This window comes from Pezoporus flaviventris, unplaced genomic scaffold (assembly GCF_033815535.1).
Source record: "Pezoporus flaviventris isolate CSIRO_AGI_PZ_B2104156 unplaced genomic scaffold, CSIRO_AGI_Pfla_v1 ptg000025l, whole genome shotgun sequence".
NCBI lineage: Eukaryota > Metazoa > Chordata > Aves > Psittaciformes > Psittacidae > Pezoporus > Pezoporus flaviventris.
In genome coordinates, this window is record NW_026892573.1 from 28,861,788 (window position 1) to 28,882,060 (window position 20,273).

The 20,273-nt window shown below is 38.4% G+C and overlaps 1 protein-coding gene across 37 annotated transcripts in view; it reads right to left on the bottom strand.

Annotated features, from left to right (window-relative positions):
• Positions 1 to 20,273, bottom strand: part of DLG2 (discs large MAGUK scaffold protein 2) — a 998,920-nt gene that overhangs the window by 320,680 nt on the left and 657,967 nt on the right. For all 37 annotated transcript variants that reach the window (XM_061457957.1, XM_061457959.1, XM_061457946.1 and 34 more), the window contains one exon: positions 6,122 to 6,246. In XM_061457957.1, the coding sequence (XP_061313941.1) occupies positions 6,122 to 6,246 (125 nt within the window). The remainder of the gene's footprint in view (positions 1 to 6,121; positions 6,247 to 20,273) is intronic.

Genomic DNA, 20,273 nt, shown 5'->3' on the forward strand with positions numbered 1-20,273 from the left:
TTTCCTCTCCTCCATTCCTTCTTTCCTTTGTGTTTCTCAAGTAAATTGCACACAGCAGTTACAGCAGTGCGTATCTTAATTCCAGTTTTCAAGCTTGGAGTGAACAGCACAGAATTGTAATATTTCTTTTCTGGTGCATCTTTAGTGAAACACAGAAATATTTTTTTAACTCTTACTAGAATGCAATCTTTAAATTTCTTTTCTTCATTTATTTTTTATTAACAGAATATGCATGAGAAAGGGTCTTATATTCAGAGTTCCTCTCTTGCTGCATACACCTAGCTAAATTAATAATCCTTTGACACACCATAGTGGGTTAGTTGACAACAGAAGGGAACACAAACCTCATTTGTTTAAAACCTTTGCCGTTAGGCATTGAACTTAAGCCTGTAAGGCACAGAAATATGAGAGAAGGAATCACTATTCCATTCCAAGCTTTCTCCTTGATTTACTAGATGACTGAGGGCAAGTTATTTCAGTTCCTGTCTCCTCCCTATAGCTTGTGAATTATGCTCCCTTCCCCACACTAAATCACTTTGAGAGCTGGGGGAAAGAAACATCTAATGGGGCTAACTATTATGGTGATGAGAGAACAACAGAGCATGCCTTAAAAGTGCTGCAGTTTCACAATCCTAAACCTCCTGCCAATCAGTAATTAAAACAGTATCAGGCAAGACACATTTACAAAGGAAAGACAAACACTGCACAGCTTTAGTACTTTTTAACCTATGGTGTTTAGATAGCTGGGGTTAAGTGTGCTGTTCCTGATTATTCTGCCAAACTCTCAATCGATCCACTTTCCTCAATGTGTTTAAGTTCTCCTTACAAATATGCACACTTCTAAGGAAAAAAGTTAAAATGATAGGTTCACAAATGGAAACCAGTTTCCTGGAAGAAAGAATGAATGAAACAGGTTCAGGTCTGGGCAGCTTACCAGGGTAATGTGCCTCCAGGCACAACCACTTTCTTCCCCTTGACTCACCCCTCACATCAACCCTCTTTCCTCCTGAGTACAGCTCAGATTCAAACACCAAAATAACCTTCGGTACAACTTTAACCCTTGAAATTCAAGCTCAAGACTGCCCATATCTGTCTCAGTCCTGGGAATAAAGTCATCATATACATACAGTCACATACGGAGTAACTGATTTTTGAAACATAGGTTCTGTAAGAGTCCTATGACCATGAGATTGGTATAAAACATAAGCTCTGCATCCTTGTTCTATACAAGACTCTTTTATTTGCGTTTTATATCCCAAGAACTTCTTAAAATTCATATTTTCAAACTTGCCATCACAAAAAAGAAAAGCATCTTTTCTGATAGCAATAGATAAGGAACTCATAGAACCCACTTATTCCTGTAGCCAGAGTTTTGAGAAAAATACATCCACCATAAGATCAGAAGTTGACTATGAGAAGTCAGAAAGAATAATACTTGACTCAAACCAGTTTTGGTTTTGAAACTAAATTCATATTTTTGGAGTTTCTGCTCTTTTAAACTTTCTCAGAATAGGAAGTTCAGTATTCTTTTACTAATGGTTTTGTTTTCGATTGAGTTAGACCGCTACGCTGTGCTTCCACTCCCATGAGCTGATCACTCTTGTTTTCCAGAGTATGATGAATTTTTTAGGAGCCACGATTTCACTTATGATCAATAAGGGCCAATAGAAAAAATTGCTGAGATAATATATTGAAGTTCTTTGCTTTATCTAAGCAATTGAGGCGACCACTGCACTTTTTTCTCTGACACAAACTCAAATAAAAACAAAAAAGGCAGTGACACATAAATTACTGGGATTCTCTTTCTTCCAAAGAGTAAAAGAAGTCTGCGTTCACAGCTTCTTTATGAAAAAGCAGATATTTGCCCATGGACATCTGACATCTGTGAGATAGAAGCAGAAGGTTTTATACATCAAAAGTCTTAAAAGATCAAACTGTCGAGAGAAAGTCTCCTTCAACTCAGTGGGAATGGTTGCTACTTCTGGCGGTTTTATATTCCCTGTCACTGACTTGAAACTCAAAGCTTCAAAGAGACATGGTATGCAGCATTCATAAAAAAAAACACCCCTAATTTTCAGTTACTCCCAAGCTTATTATAGTCATATTTAGCTAAAGTAATCAAATCTAATTATTTTTTATGCCATGAAATTATTTCCTATATATTATAAGGACATCATAAAAGGTTGGACAGCTTCCTTTATTTTGCAAGATTAGGAGTTATGTACTTAGCTAAAATGCCTTCTAAGATCTAAATTTTGCAGTGTATTGGTTCTTGTACTAGTCAAGAAATCAGTGTATTTTAGGGAGTGTAGCATGTAAACATAGTAGTTATTACTTCCTTAAAGGAGGCAGTGGAGGGAGGGGGACCATCAACAAGACACAAGGAAACAGAATGAAGCTGCATCCAGGGAAGTTCAGGTTGGACTTTAAGACATAAGGAAAAGGCTCTTAATTGAGACGGTGGTTGGTCACTGGACCAAGCTCCATAAGGAGGTGGTCATGGCATCAAGTCTGTCCAAGGAGCATCTGGGCAATGCTTTCAGTCATACTGCCTTAGGCAGTCCTGCGAGGGGCACGGAATTGGACTCTATGATTCTTACGGGTCCCTTCCAACTTGAGATATTCTCTGATTCTGTGCCTTATGATTAATATTTGGAAGTTCAAGAAGGCTCCCAAACCCAGGAATTTTTATTAAAATGAATGTAGTTTATAGTGGCTCATAATTTTTACTCTTCTTTAAGTGTAGATGTGGGCCATGAGGCGACACAAACTTACGCTAAGCACTATACTTACTGTCAATAACAATACAGTTCTCTAAATGAAAAAAAAAACACATGAATTTAATCACCTTTGTTTCAGGCTCATAAATAGGTTTTATATATAAGAATAATCTACGTAATCTGAAAACAATTCAAGATTCAGGTTGGAAGGGACCTCTGGAGGTCATCTAGTCCAGCCTCGTGCACAAAGCAGTTCAGTCACATTGCTCAGGACTTTATCCAGGTGAACTCTGAGTCCCTCTGAAGACAGAAATCCCATAATCTCTCTTAGCTACCACTTACAGGGGCCTCAATATCCTCATTTAAAAGACTTTTTTCTTCAGATCCAATTGCAATTTCTGTTATTGCAAATGTGACTGTTGCCTCCAGTCCTTTCTCTGTGCATCTCTGCTGACCTCAGTCACTGTCCTTCGGCACTGCTGACTCAGGTGCAAATTACAAAATCACAGTACCGTTTAGGTTGAAAAGCACCTCTTGAGATCACCTTGTCAAACACTCCTTACTGAAGAAAGGTTAGCTAGAACAGGTTGTCCAGGAACATGTCTGGTCAGGTTTTGAGCACTTCTAAGGATGGGGATGCCACAACTTCTTTGGGCAACCTGCACCCAGAGTCAGCCGCCTTCACAGCAAAAAAGTACTTCCTGATGTTCAGAATTCCATGTGTTTTGTTTCCATTGCTTATTGCCCTGTCACTGATCAGTACTGATGTAAGTCTGGCTTCTTTGTCCTCATTCACTCCCATCAGGTATTTATACCTGATATTTACGTACTTATAAATTGCGCACTGGAGAGTTATTCCTTCCCAAGTGAAGGAAGTTGTATTTGCTTTGGTTGGACTTTCATGAAACTCCACTTGACCTACTCCTCCACTTGTCAAACCATATATACACATAAAAGACTTGTAAGCGTCTGTAGCATTAAGTCCATTTCGAACAGGTCGCTTTCACAGTCTAGCTATTTGAAAAACTTCACTCAGCTAAGTTAGATCAAAGGAACTTCATGTAAAATGCAGCAGAAGTGATTTTATGGGCTTTTATGGTTTAAAAGCAGACAGTAGATATAGAAGCCAATTAAGACAGTCCACAGTGCTATATGGTATAGAGTAACTGCAGGCAGAGTCTGAGGCAAAAATGAACACAAGAAAGTACTTCTGTCCATAAACACCAATCTTCTATTCTCAGGTAATTCAAAACTGGGCTTTTGGTAGGAACCAAGGTTATTGTTATTCTTGGCACATGTTACTGCACAATGTTGAGCTTGTGTTCCTATAGAGTGGCCTTAGCTGATAAACTGTGTTATGTAAAATTAATTACCATACAAGTCAGCAGAGACTGCCCCAGGGTGGCTCTTCTCTTCAGTGGCATATCAGTAATGATCACTGACAACTACATTTTCAGGTGCTCCTAAAACATGTGTTTTTGCTAGCATTGTAGCAAAGTGAAATCCACTTACCCGATAAAACAAGGAAAGAATGAACTTTTGTAAAATCCATGTTTACAAATGAGAATAGGAAAAACAACCAAGCCAAAGAGATGCTTATCAATTATAAAATTATGCTAACAAATGCAATACTCGAAGAATATTATCTTAGTAGCAAGATAACCATACTTGCACTACTAAACTCTTCTTACAAAATACAAACTTTGCCAGGTCTGATCTTAACAGAGATTCATGAATTGCATTAGCATGCTATTTTTTGTGGGCTTAGAAGGTCTTTCTGTGACCTTTCCAACACAGTATAATATATAATAATAATGAGTTAAACTTTCAGTAGTTAATTAGTATAGAAATGAGATATGAAATATTTAATTTCACACAAAGATAGCACAACAAAACACTGCAATGGCTTCTGTCTTCTTAATAGCTTAAATTAAAAAAAGCTCTCAAAAATAATTAAAAACTCTGCTAAAAAGATATTATTTTTTGCAAGGGATTCTTTCTTATTTGTAGAAAGGTAGATACAAGCTTAAGACCCCCCTATGCTGTTCATCACATCAAATTTCATAGCATGATTTCAAAATCCATCCGTTTCCTCACACTTTGTTGCATGAACCACATCTGGCTCAATGCAGACATTTATGGTATAGTTCACTACAGATGAACTGATTGAAGAAACTCATTTTCATTTGAGTCATCAGTGAAAATGCAGGGCCTTTTAAGATGTAATTCTTTCTGTTCTATTTTAGGCACTGACTTTAGGATGGGATGAATCACAATGTAGAAATGCCTAGGTTTTTCTTCACTGGGATTCTCTAGGATGACTAGCTTAGGGGTAGACAGCTGCATTTTAGTCACAAAGTTACGAGAGATTATTCCTACTCCTTTTCTCTAAAATCTTATTTAGAAGGTGAATCCTTCAGGCACTGCCAACCACCATGACTCCTTATCACTATCACAGTAAAAATGTTTCCGAAATCAAATTACTAATCTAGCATAAGAAATATCCAAAATTTTCTCTAAAAACTGGACAACTCCCCCTACTTTTAACTCTAAATTAAAGGAAAAAGCTTTAGGAAAAAAGTTATTGTGACCATCTGGTCACATTTCATGAATTGTAGACCATCTGTTTTTGGCAAAGTCTCCTATAGCTTAGATTCCAGGGCTGAGATCATGAAAGCTTCAAAATTGTATCCCAAGTCTTTCCAGCTAAATGGCCTTTTAGAGCATCAGCAGTCTTCATGACTGACAGATGGATGGCAGCCTCTGGGATAGATGGAACCCCTTCTGCATGCAGTCCATAAGGAAAGAGAAGCACAGGCACTTCTGTTCTTCCTCTTTTTTAAGAGATGTGCTACCATGTATTTGAGAAACACAAGTAACCTGTGTGTCCATCTCAGTGACAGACTGTTCTGGAAGTAATCAGAATATAAAGCATAAACATTGCATCCTCACAGAGCAAAAAACCTTTGGAAACAGCAGTAAGCACACCTCACTGCTGTAGCAATAGTACTGTAGTTTGGGAAGTCTTGATAGCCTTAAAATATAACACCAAGCATAGTTTTTCAGCCATGAACATACAAAGACCAAGCAGAGAAGACTTCCATGCTAATATGCCTGTTTCTTTGTCCAGTTCCCATCTTGCCTTTGGTAATAAATGAAATGACTGGTACAAGGATGGAGGTGGCACCAGCAAATGCCCCTTTCTTTATACAGGACTTAACTAACCTTATTGAATTGCTTTAAGCTACTTTAGTTAGCTTTCCTATCTTAGCAGAAAGGATACTCTGTCACATCTTTTACTTCCCCTGACTCCATGAAAAACCCAGTTGGCATTTGACTCCTAGACAATGATTTATAATAATCATACATTTTCTTTCCAAACATATATAATGAGTTTTTACCTGAGTCTTCCATCCTCTGCTGCAGCTCCTCCTGGTATAATCTTAGTAATGAATATCCCAGGATCATCCCCAATGTGTGGGTTATCTGTTCCTCCAGCAATACTGAACCCCAGGCCAGAATTCCCCTGGAGAAATGAAAGAAAGTAAATGCATCAGCAGATGCTAGATTTCCACAGCCCTTGTTTGCGGTGCACGAGCAAAGTATCGTTGCTTCCTAAAGAAAGCACTTGATTTGACAGCTCCAAACTTGAAGGCAGGTGACTCACTCAGAAATAATTAATTGTCAGGTAAAGAACAGAGGCTGTGAACACAAAGATTTCCCAGAGTTAATGGCAGAGTTAATGGATGCTCCTACAGAAACAGGATTTGACCTAAATTTGTTTTCAAAAGCAGTCACATAAATTAGCATCTGAACTCCAATATGAATTTATCCAAGTCATTGAGAGCTAGAGGCTAAAAACACTCCATGGCTTTGAAAAAAGGCTTTAAAAACCACTGCTATTTAGGAGCAGAAGCTGTGAATAAAATTTAGCTCTGAAGTATTTTAGTGCACTTTCTGTTGAAAAGTGATCACTGCTCGAATTCACATGCTTTAAAAAAACCCAGCTCTGCACAAGAAGACTGTTTCTTTCATCTTACTGATTTGCTCGAATGAAAGATTTGAAAGCGATATTATGAGAGTCTACTTAATAATCCTACTTATTGCTTCTACATTTGTGAGAATATAATGAAAGATAAATAGACATGACATACATACATATGCTGGCAAATTAAGTCACGGTTTTTCACCTACAACTCAACCCCACAATTCAAACCCTGCTTTGGACGTATATGTTAGTCATTACCCTTTTCTGTATAAACTGACATAATCTTTTGCAAGGGATTCTTTTTTATTTGTAGAAAGGTAGATGCAGGTTTAAGACCCCTTTATGCATCTTAAAATTCAACACAGTACTTCATCCTTAAACTCTCTCTCACCCCAAAGTATTTTTATAATTAGGTATTTAGGTTTATCAGAGTGATATAACATTACTGATACTGCAGAATTTGTACAATACTGCGAATGGAATATGTTCAGAGCATTAAAAATGCTTTTATCATTTCATGATTTCAAAGTCTTCTCAGACTACCGGGAGTTTCTTTTCTTCACTGCTGCTTGTGAACAGGTATCCAGCTCAGTCCTTGTGAGAAGAGTTATTAATAAAAATGGCATCTCTATGTATATATTATTATTATCATTATTATTTTAAAATTTAAATCAAACCTCATTTCTGCATTTTGGAACAGTATTTCAATTAGTAGGTCAGGCGTAAAGTGCATTTTGTGTGTGAAAGCCTGCATGTTGGCTGCCTGCAGCATGTCAAATTCCCCATTCTGTTATCAGTATTCTACATTCGCAAGCGATGCAGTTCCTATTACTCAAGAGATGCACATGCAATCTGCAGCGCTGCTATCAGCATATACTTTTGAATAAATTTTCAGTACTGAACTGATTTATAATCATAGAATCATAGAATAGGTAGGGTTGGAAAGAACCTTAAGATCATCAAGTTCCAACCCCCCTGCCATGGGCAGGGACACCTCACCCTAAACCATGTCACCCAAAATGTCACCCAAATTAATGACTATCTACAACCTTTATGGTGCAGTAGCCACCAGAACACTCCACAGTGCTGCTGTATCTTAAATAAAGCAGGTTTTTTTTACTAGCATGGACCTAAAAATCCTTAAACTTCAGAATCCAAGGAGAGACTTAGGACTACACATATCTTAATGCTTCTCAGGTAGCTATAATATGAAAAACATTATAATACTTAAATACTCTGTATATATTTTCTGTAGAGCTAATAAACATCTTCAGGCCAGCATTACAAATCTTTGATTTAATCTCCCTTTCATAGAATCAAAGAATCCCAGACTGGTTTGTGTTGGAAGGGACCTCAAATTTCATTCAGTTCCAAACCCCTTCCACTAGACCAGGTTGCTCCAACCCCTGTCCAACCTGGCCTTGAACACTGCCAGGGACAGGACATCGTCATTAAGATCATCTCAGATTCAGGCTGTTTTCCCAATATTTTAACACATACTTAATTATTCAATGCACTCTGTACCAACATGCACTCTAAAAATACCATAAGAATATTTTCCTGTAAGGTTTTCTATATGTCATATAATGAAGCTAATCTTTCAACTCATGAGAATGAAAAATGTGCATTTATATGCATTTCAGGTACCCTGGAACAACAGCCTTAAAACACTGCTAAAATCAAGAGCAAATTTCTAGAAAGTTTAAGTAAGTAATACTTGATTTTTAAGGATATAAAAACCCCAGCTCTAACCCCAAAAAATAAATAGTTTGTTTTATTCTTCATTCCAAAGGAATATGAAAAATACGCAATAATCTGCATTTCTGAATAGAGGTGGATTTCCAAATCCCTTAAACCTTCTCTTGCTAGGGAAAGAGGAAGAGCAGGGTAGCAAGGAGAAATCTGGACATAATTCTTAGTTGGTTAGGGAACACAAACAGCTATATCATAATAAAAGAGTATGACTGAAGAGCTTTAAAAACTATAAAATCCTGCCTGTTATGTAGTGTGTGCTTAGCTGTTACAGTTCTTCACATAAAATTCATCAGATTTCTTAGCACAAAATAATTTCTGCAAAGGTTTCACGCTTTCCCTGCTCTCGTTTCCTCCCACGATCCTTTTTTCCATTAACTTTTTAGAGTTAAAAAATAGAGCAATGCTGACTGCAAGCAGTGTTGTGGTAAAACTGCTACAGACTTCTCAGAAGAATCAGTGCTACCCCTTGAACTTGTATCCATAATCATGCATCTGTTATACAGCAAGACTATTCCCTTAGGAATAACCTTGTAAAAGCACAGGGTAGCATTCCTAACTGGCACTTTTGTATCCAGAAAATTTCAAGCCATTACTCTGCCTGCAGTTCTTGACTTGATCAACAGGATCTACAAGCTGTCAGACGCTAGTTGCCTCGGCAGGTAGGTATGTCCCCGTAAGGCTTTCCTGCACCAGAACTGTGCTGAAAAAAGCCAAAAGCAGCATTTTTCACTGTGGTTCTTGAAGGGTCTGCATTGGCTACATGGAAAAATATCCTCTCTCTGCATTTCAGCTCATGGCCAACAATGCTAAAAGCACAGGTACTGGTGGGAAACCGGCCCTTTAAGAGACTTGGGGTGAAAAATTCTGGCTAACAGCTGCTGTACTTCAGTTCTGAGCAGCAATACTGATGCACAGATCTCTTTTCTACCCTTACGCTTACTAGTGCACAGGTTCATCAGCATATGGTTGTTATATTAAAATCTCATTGTAGTTGACAAGCTGTAACTTCAAGTTCCAATCAAGTACTGTCTGCTAACATAAGGCTTCCTGAACCTTTCTGCAGGGGTTAGTTCTCTGCCCTTTACTTTTTGCAATGCCTTTGTCCCCAGTCTGGAAAAGAAGAGGGTGTTAATTATCTTCACGGCTTTTCTTAGCATTAGTTCTGTCTCCCTGTCATTTCATGTTAGCCAGTGGAAACATCTGCCTTCCCTCAGCCCAAAACAACAGCTGAACCATCACTTAGCCACTGCATTTTCCAAGGTGGAACATTCAACGCTTTCTTGCATGCTGACTCTTATGTTTGGGAGTGGTTCCCCATAAATATCAAGTTAATTCACTGTCCTCTTTCCATTCCAAGCCTTACTTCTCTTGGATGCTTACAAAGCAAGTTAACAATGAGCTCAGAGGCCTGGTGACAATGCAGATAAGTGCTTAATAAGAACTAATAGCAGCTGATACAGAGGAGGTGTAAAACAGAAGTCTTCCTTTGGGATACTCCACTGATACTTTTTAATTGAGATTCATATTTAGGCCTAAACATGCTTGCCTGCTTTCTTTAAGGATTCTTGAGTAGAAGAGATTTAGGCAAAAATCCTAACACATACGTAAGGGACAAAAAACTCTGAACAAGTCTCAGACCTACTAACTTTAATGGCATGCTCAAACATCATTGTTTGCATGTACAAATATATAAGGGCCCAGATTTAAATACTTTTACATTCAATTCATGTTAGCTAAATTATCTCTTGACCTAAATCTTGCCATCTCTTTGTCCAAGTTCTCCATTGCTACTACTATAAATCTCAGATTAGTTACTGACTATACCGGGAAATTTAGAATAAAATTACTCAGCAATAGATGCATGATGTATTAGATGTGGTTTTTTAATTGGCAGTTCAGTTTCTTACTAGCTTCCCCACCTTTTGTTGCAAGGCCTCAGTCATGCACGCAGCCTGACAAAAGGCTTAGCATAATGCATGCCCAGTTTGGCTTTAAACCAAGTTGCCTCAGTTTCCTTCTATTCATGCTCTGTATCTCATGTTCCTCAGGGATCTACCATCAAGCTCAAAGTGCTCTCTTGGCTCAGCCTTACCTTTCAAGCAGAGAGACTTAAGTCAAACTACCAAATCAAAGTGAATTCTTCGTGGCCAGCCCCGAAGTCTCCTTCCTGTTCTCCTCCAAAGAGAAGGTTGGTACTTAAGGGTTACTACACCAGCCTGACCCCTTTATGTGTTTCTCAGACATGGCTTTGCACCTCCACAAGAATCAGCTGAGTTCCTTATAGCACAGGCTAATAAGCATGGAAGAGGCCTGGCTGTGATTCTTTTGGCCCTGGAAGGGCAGACAACCTCCAACAGACACACAATGTTATTTCAGATGAATGGTGTTCTACCTTCTGCCAACACTGAAACACAACACTTAGGGTCAGAATAAGACGGTGGATGATTCAATGCCAGGGAAAGAAAATAAAACTTGCAAGTTGTGGCCAGTTTGAATCTCTTCCCTCAAGACTTGTTACACTGCCAACATAAAGATCATAAAAACAAGGTAAGAATCCCCAACGGGTAATAGCTTTGGGTAGCCAGAAGGCTGTGAGAGCCATCTTTCTTATTTAGCCTTCCATCTTGCGTTCCTCTCCTTTCACACACTACTATAACATACAACAGTTTGCATCTTCACAGGTTGCAGCAATTTTAGTTTCCCAGAAGTGCTCCACGCAGACATCCATGGAAACAGAGTTAAGTCGACAGCGAGAATTTCTGAAGTTATTTTCCCATGACTACTCTCTGTGGATGACAGCTCTCCATGCACTTCTACAACTGATTTCCTCCTTATTGTGCCTTATTTTCTTTCTTTTTCTCTGCTTGAGAGCTGCGTTTTGCCTCAGAACAGATTCTGATTACAAATGATGTAAAATCATTCAGTCTTTACCAAAATCACGGAAGAATGTAAGTCCAAGAAGAAGAAATGAGACCAGAAATGCCCATCAAGAGCAGACTGAGTTCTTCCCTGTATAAGGGCCAAGTGATTTGTACTTTACCATAATAGATATACTGCAATCACATAGAAGTTGTTTTCCATTTCTTTTTTATTTTGTTCTAATCAATAAGGTGAGAGCAGAACTCACACAGATGCTTTTGAATGACTTAATTACTTCAGTGCTCCTAAAGAATTTCTGATCATCTTCTGAAGTGACAAGGTTTTGAAGCTTTCTGGCGCTTAATTTAGGAACAAAATAAATACCTGAACGGCACAGAATTTGCCTATTGCTGCAACCTCACCCTGCCATGGCAGAGTTCCAGGAATCCTGTTTGACAGTGCCTCAGTCAGAAAACAAGACAGAATGAGGAACTGCATTTCCCAGAGGTTGAAAGCTGTTTCAGGTGTGACACACACTCCCACAGCCTCTATTACTGAAATAATCTTTGTGTTTGTAGGCTTTTTACTTTAAGGTTTAATGCAACTCTTTTGCTCAGCTGTTTAGGAATATAAGTTAGTGTTAATAAAGCTGTAACGTGCTGAACTATGCAAATAATAAACAGTAGAATGCAAATAAAACCATTGACCTAAGTCAAGCCTAAAGTGCTTTCCAATGAATTCAAGGGTTTTGTCCAAGTAAGAACATCAAGTTTCCATCACATGAAATTGTTTTCCTGCTCCATAGTACACTTAAATCCAAACACAGTATCAGATATGCATGATAGCTCTTCCATTAGGCCCTAAGAAATGCTGCTTATCAGTAAATACAAGAGTCAACACAGAACCTTTTTGTAAATGAAGTATTTAAGTCCATTTGTGAGATCATGTTAAAGACAATTTAAGTTCCTGACCCTTGCTGCCTTTGTAAGCTTGCACTTGTTGCTACTTCTTTGCTGGAAGCTGTAGGGCTTAGGGAAGAGAGAATAAAGTAAAAGGGCAGTAACAATACGCATCAGCAAAGTTCTGTAAACTCTTGAACAGAAATGATAGGGGAAAATAGTTATTTAGATAATAATTTAAACTAGGACTTGTAATTTGATTCTGTTCTCTAGAATTTTGAGAATTAAAAAAAAAAAAAGTTTGGATAAACCACATGTTCATAAGAAGCAGAATTTTATGTATTAGAGAAAACACAAACAAAACCAACTGTAAAATTTGACCTCAAGGCTAGTTCTTTTTCCCTGTAGGCTTCCTACCTCTTCTCTGGTCTTTAAAGCCAGATTTGTGGAATGCTTTTCTCTTCCACATCTTTTACAGATGGCTTTAAAGTACGAATCGGTGCCTAAACTTGCAGTTTTTGTCAGAGCAAGTTTAGTCAGGGGAAAGATCACAGAATGATAGCTGACTCATTCCTAAATATAATATTTCCTGTCTTCCTGTACTGCAACTTTCAAAGACCCTACCACCTTTGTTACCTGATACTCCTTACAAAGTTGTCTGGTGAATTTTGCAATGGGAATTATATGCTTCAGCTTTTTAAGTGCACTAATGATCTGTAGGTTCGATAGATCCTAACCTTTGTTTAATCTAAGCAAAGCTGGCTTTCTCTTGTTTACGTAAAATTTCAACAAAATTTAATACAAAGGTAAGCTAAATCCTCTGAAGTCTTGGGTTGCATTTGATAGAATTTCAGAATTTGACATACCGGCATCAAAATCCCAAAGCTTTTCAGCTTTGGCTGCTACAGGCAAGGCACTTTCTCACTCTGTGTAAGGAATGCGCACTTTTCTAATGGTGGTATTGGTTTAGGAATCATGCTATTTTTGTTAAAAAGGAGATTTACAAGTTTTTTCTTTTCAGTTCTTCTGATGCAGTACCTTCCTGTTGCTGTGAGGAAATGTTAATTCTTGAACTACTGTTGAGTTTACTTCAGATGGTGGAAAACACCTCCCTTACTTGAACGATGAAATATACTCTGAGACACGTCATTTGAAACTTGACTTTTTAATAGATTTTCATAAGCTTTTTGTATCACTTGTTTTCTACAGATATTCAAAACAGCTTGGCTGGAGTTCTCAGCACATTTTAGTTATATCCAAAATGAATCCCTCACAGGATATGCTTTTGATAACATAAGCTGTTTTACAAAACAGCAGTACCTGAGTCCTGGCGAAGGCTGCTAACACCTCGGGCTCCCCTTAGAGTTCTCTCAGAATACATCCATTTCAGATTAAGAAACCGAAGCACTTTCTCCCATGAGAGAAATCCCATCACCACCTCCTTCCATAAACCACATTCACCCTTGTTCTACAATATTAGGTTTCTCCAAGCATGAGAGAATGAAAGCTGAGAATGAGTCAAGCTTAGAAAACTGTAGGGAATTAATTTGTTTGGCAAGAGACAGGAGAAAAGAAACCACCACTAAGGGCTGTGGGGCAAGCAGAGTGAAACGAGTTGTGTAGTCTACAAATGAGACAAAAGATTGAAAACTCTGGCCCTAATTGACAGTCATGGGAGGATTAGATACAGACCAGGATTTGCAGCTGCTCTCAAATAGTTCTTCACAAGCTCTTTCTTATCTTTTTCTCTGTGTTAAAGCAGATACGATTACTTAGTTTGGCAGCTAAGATGGTTATATTGAGGGAATACCTCTAGATATATCAAGCCAAAGAAGAAAATCAGATTGCTGGAAAGATCAGCGTGCGCTAAGTACTGCTGCAGACTTTGTTCAATAATATTTTTCTCCACACAGTACTTATTACCTGAAATATACAACTCTCTTTTATTCAATTGACAGTGAAGGAATACAAGATGTTTTCTACCCTTCACTCAGCCATACTGAGTTTAACGGTATACGTGCAGTGGGGGCGTTTTACCTATCACTCAACAATGCCCAGTTCACACAACCACATTTTAAACAGCAGCTTAACAAGTTAATGTTTCATCCCACTGGAATGAGCAGGTGATTTGATAATATGCAAAACACTTCCACTTAATTCAGGATTTGATAGGTTATGTTTGTTGAACCCACTTATTCAAGGCTCTAAAGTCTTTAGGACAGGATTCTGCTTCGCAATTCTTTCACAATCAGGCATTCATAATAGCATTGGTTTTATATTCTAATAATACATAATAAATAACCAAGCCATTTCCTGCCATAAAGTATGGAGTTCCTTGGCCATCTCCCCCTCTAACACTAGACCTTTCTAAACCTGCTACATCTAATCCTGTCTATAGAATTAAATCATTCCAGCAATGTGTTCAGGTATTTGCGCATGCTATACTATTTGTACTGTTCTTCTATTGTGTTTTACCCAGGGCTCAAGTTTCAAAAGCCTGAATATCAAAGCCACATTACTGTTTCATTCAGAGAACGAGGACATTTGCATATTTATCAGAGTGCTGCTGAACTCTTTTGTACTTTCAGATCTACTCAAGAGTAACATGATTCATGAAATTCTCACTTCTCCCACGTATGCTGGCACACTCCCCAGAGTCACAGTTTTGAGACTTCATAGTTACATTATGCTCCATATGGTACAGATTTCTCTCTCACACAGTGCCATTTGTTGTTTTCAAACCCCTTATCAGGTTCAGCGCATTCATTACAAAACCACAATACACACGACTACAACTGTTTCGTATGCTTGCTCTCACTGGTTATCTGTAGAGGGATATTGTTGTCTCAGCTCTGCCAGATGAAGAACAGCATTCAAGAAGGAGAATTTTAAAATATGATCCAACAGATTTGGTTTTGCATAATGCACATGAGATTTACAACACTGAAAAACAACAGACCTAGGCAAGGAATGAAACTGCAACCAAAGTGAAGCGATCCCTTGAAAAACGTTCGACATCCTCTGCCTGTATACAGATTGATGCAAAAGAACAGATGTGAACTCTCTTCACATTTGGTTTTCACTTTTCCATTCCTATTAAGCTGACAGTAATGGCTTCTGAGCTGCATCCATGCACACTTGTCTCTTCAATGTGTTTCTTGTCCTACTTCAGTACTATCTGTAGGGAGTCTTCCCCCGCACCATATTGGTGTCCTCAACATAAGAAGGGCATGGAGCTGTTAAAGCAAGTCCAGAGGAGACCACGAGGATGATCAGGGCCTGGAGCAACTCCTGTCCGAAGACAGGCTGAGAAAGTTGGGGCTGTTCAGCCTGGAGAAGAAAAAGGTTGCATGGAAACCTCAGAGCAGTTTGCAGTATCTAAAGGGGCCTGTAAGGATGCTGGAGAGGGACTGTTCATAAGGGACTGTAGTGATAGAACAAGGGGTGATGGGTTTAAACTTAAATAGGGGAAGTTCAGGTTAGATATAAAGAAGTTCTTTACTGTGATGGTGGTGAGGCACTGGAATGGGTTGCCCAAGGGAGTGGTAAATGCTCCATCCTTGGCAGTGTTCAAAGTCAGGATGGACAGAGACATGGGCAATATTGTCTCGTGTGAGGTGCCCCTGCCCATGGCAGGGTGGTTGGAACTGGATTTTCTTAAGCCCCTTTCCAACCCTAAATATGCTATGATTCTATGATCATGGGAGCACATGGCCTTGACCATTCTATCTCATACAGAAAAGTTAGGCAACATGTATCCTCTTTTAGCTAGCTACATACAACGGAGAGAAGCAAATGTCACAGAAAACGCTAATGAGTAGCTGAAAAGTAGTATGGGAGAAAACTAAATATGCAAAATGTTTCATCAAAAAACAGATGCATGTTTGCTGGGGAAGGGAAATGCTGCTTCTGAGGACTGAAAAATTTTTTCCATGTCATATTGTGTCACTCCAGGCTAGGGCCAGACTTCTCATCAACCAGACTCTTAGAGCTTTGTGAACTCCCAGGACAACACAATCAAAAGTGAAAAATCAAATCAAGGAAATGAAAGCACCCACTAAGTGATAATAGCAACCAGACATAATGAGGGTGGGGAAGAATTGGGAGTAAAGCACTAACAGGACTGAAAGAATAACAAAGCTTATTCAAGAGACAGGCTACTTTCAAAACTTTGACATGATCATCAGTGAAGCTTTCACAATGCAATCAGCTGCAAAAACTGAGGGACTTAAGAAATGTTTAAATGAACTCTCTGACAGAAGTAGAGGGTCACGTTCTATACAAGGACTTAGGGAACAGAGAAGAGATTTTACTGAAGCTATGGAAACCAACAGGGTTTCACCACACAATGCTAGCAATCAAATAATGAAGAAAACTCCTACTGATGACTTCAGTCATCAGGATGACACCTCTTATCCCTTTTGGCTGATAATCCAGAGCTATGAAAACCTCAATGAGTGTCTTGAGACTATGTGGGAACTCCTTGGTTATACCAGTTTGCAGCTCTATGTCTTTGCATTGAAAAACTGCTGCGCACCTAAATGGGTTTATTTGGACAGATTGCGCAATCACTATAGCATTGCTTTCTAAAGCACTTAGGGGAATTTGAGATCCCTATAGTATTAAAAGTGCTGGAATAAGCCCAAGTTCTAAGCTACTGTCTAAGTTATTGTTTTCCATTTGACTGTCACATTAACAGATAGGAAATGAGTATATTTAGTTGTTCTCATCTTGTGATTTGGGGGTTTTAACATATTCTTTAACACATTATAACCCAACAACTTTTTGTGCTATGTTTCTTTATTGAAATAGACATATGCTTAATAATTTAGATTGAAATTCTGGAATGTTTACATTGATTATAACATTTTGATAACATTTTCTTTCCAACTCTTATTCCATCCTGCATCAAAGGAAATGCACGAGTAGAGCTCTTAATTTGCCACCTTATTCAAAATCATGATCTTTGGGGAATGTAATCTGGAAGATAAAGCTAAACTATTAATGAACTATAAGGCCCTAAGGCTTTCAAGTTCAAGCACAAATCCTAGAGGCAAATGACTTGCAAATTCTTGCTACTACATGACTTACCCTGGCATCACTGCACTATTCTAGTGGCTAAGCATGAAGACTTTAGAACTACTTTCTCTTTTAATATGAATTAAAGCAAACTTTTGAAACACTTTCTTATACTGAATAACACTTAAACCTTTTCTTTCAAGCCCCATGATGCTCAACTCTAGATTTCACTGAAAACAGATACAAAGAAGGATAAATAACACAAAATGGGATTCATTCTTCTTTGGTTTTCACAAGCGCACATCTAAATCTCATCGTTTTTCCCAACTTTCTGCTGACCCTATTTTAGTGTAACATTTCATTTTAGTGTTCATTTTGCTTCTTATTCTTAGTAAACCTACCTACCTATGACCCTGAGCAGTCTGACACAGCTCTAAAGCTGTCTGTTCTCTGAGCAGAAGCTTGGACTAGATGACCTCCATAAATTCCTTCCAAACTGAATTATTCTCTGCTCATATGAAATACCAGTGTCATAAACACAAAACAAGTTTCAAATCCTGCTGGCAGCCTAGGAATAGTTCAGTCCCTAAAAACTTCCCTTCTGAATTTTGTCATGATATTGAAATGTTTGACATGGATATCTCCCTATAAAGCTTCCTTTCCCAAGATTTCTACAACTTGTGTAATTTTAACACAGTTCTCTGAAATTAAAACAAATTAATTTTTATTACATGGGAAATGTATAGCTCCTTTACATTAGAAAAAGCAATTTTACAGGTGGTAGAGTTCTGAATATGCTATGGGCATGTATAAATAAATACACACACAGAACACTGCAACAGAACCACACCACCAGTCCCAACAATATCCATATAATAACATATAATACCAGATATTACTTTTTGTTGGAAATTCAAAGGAATTCTGAATTCCCATGTTCTGCTTCAGATATGTGTCGTGGTAATGAATCATAATGAATCATATTAGAAATATCTAAGATAATAGCAATTTTGAAGTTTAGTAATGTTATTTTAAAGGTGGCTGTCAGTGATTCATTGGCAAAGAATAATGGTCTTGTGATTCATACAAAAAGAAAGTCCTTTCCTCCCCAGCTGTACAGATGCCACTTGCCTTTTTGGAGCTCGTAGGAAGACAGGCAGGGGAGCAGATGGAGGCTAAGCCAAGATTCCCACCAGAAGAATGGAAGTCAGACTGGAAGTTGAACAATGTACACTTTTTAAGAGGAAAAGCAAAAGCCAATAAAGACAGTTTCACTTGATCTCGCACTCTATGGAAAGATCACAGCCCAAGATGCCTCTGGATCAAACGCAGATGCTGCTCACACAGATAAGCCTAAGTACAGCAGTAAGTCTGATGAGTGGAATTTTCAGTAGAATGAACCTATTCCTATTGGTGTCTGACAGAATTACCACCTACTTAGAAAAACCCACAGACAGGCCACAAGTAAATGCTTTCGAAAATCCAGTCTTTTATCTGAATTCCTACAATTTCAGATCTACTTTTCTTAGTATTAGCAGTAGCTTTTGTGTCACTAAAGACCTTTATTTTTCATTCATTTTCATTCACCTCTCAGGAATAAGGTTGAAATTCCTGTTATTGGCAGCATCCAAACCCATGAGTCTACTTCTAATGTGTTCCTGGAATATATTACACATTCACTGCCACACACAGTAAACTAATAATGCAAAATAAAACCTGAAAGAAATAGCCCTTCAGAAAGGGGAAAGAACTCTGTGTCTATACTTTAGCAATGCAAATGGATTTGAAGTTTTACTCATAAAATAGTCACAGAAAAATAAGCAGTGTGCTCCTGATACTACGTCCTCCTACGCTAACTTTACTTCTCCCTTCAGAGAAGGAAGCAGTTTCAGTAGGAAGGAAAAATATGACTAACTCAGCATTTGTGAGTACCCCTAGCAGTAAACCCTTCCCTCTGTTTTACTCATGAACATGCATATTAACCATTGCCATTTCAAGACCTTTTAATTCCCATACCCTCCTCCTAAAGGATAGATTCTCGCATCCCCTTCAGAGATAAGGAATTGTGGTGGGTTTTGAAGCAGGACACTGAATGTTACTTTACTGACATCCTAAAATCCTCACGAATAACACCCCTAAAATCCTGATGCATAAGATCAGCAGAATATATGCAGCTGTAAGAATAAGGAAAGATAAACCTATCTTTTTTGGATGATTGCACATTTTTGCACGAAATAGGCGGCATAAATATTACCTGGCTTTTAAAACATGTTCAGCAGAACACCTTTAATTAGGCTAGGCATGCTATGTACCCTCTATATATACTGTACAGAAAGAGACACTTGCGCATTGCAATTCATCAACATGCAAATTGGGGCAAGTCAAAATGTTTCACATACATTTATCAGTTGCAATCAACCTTCATTTAATAGTTTCTTAGTCCTGGAATGCAATTTGTACTCTAAAATGAGGGATAAAATTGAGGTAAGAAAGGGTGTTAAAAAGCAAGAAAGAGAGAGAATGAGATCAGAATAACCAGCAGGTTGGTGCTGAGGAACTCATCTGTGCTGCAAAACCTGAGCCGAGCTACTGTTCTGGAACAGGCATCACCGGGGTTTACATTTCAAAAGAGAGCCTTAATCACCAGGCACACTATCTCTGATCTAATGAATATATAATTTTATAATCAAAGTGGAACAGGTACAACAGGAGAAAGACACACCTCAGCAAAGCTAGGCATTCATCATGGACAAATCCCTGTGTTACACATCAGGCAGAGGAGGCTTGTCAATCCTATTTTCCCACACCCTGCATAAGTATTTTTATGATGATTGGAATCCTTTTCCTTTCACGTTACATATTTCCCTCAAGCAAACTCGTAAAAGATATCTACCAGTGTGCAGCAGAAGTAAAAGGTACCTCCGAAAAAGCTGGTGACGTTCCATTTCACATCCAGCCCTTGGCCTGCCATCAGTGCTATACAGCCAAGGGTAGAAGCAATTAGGAGAAATCATAGTTGGTACATTTGCTGGC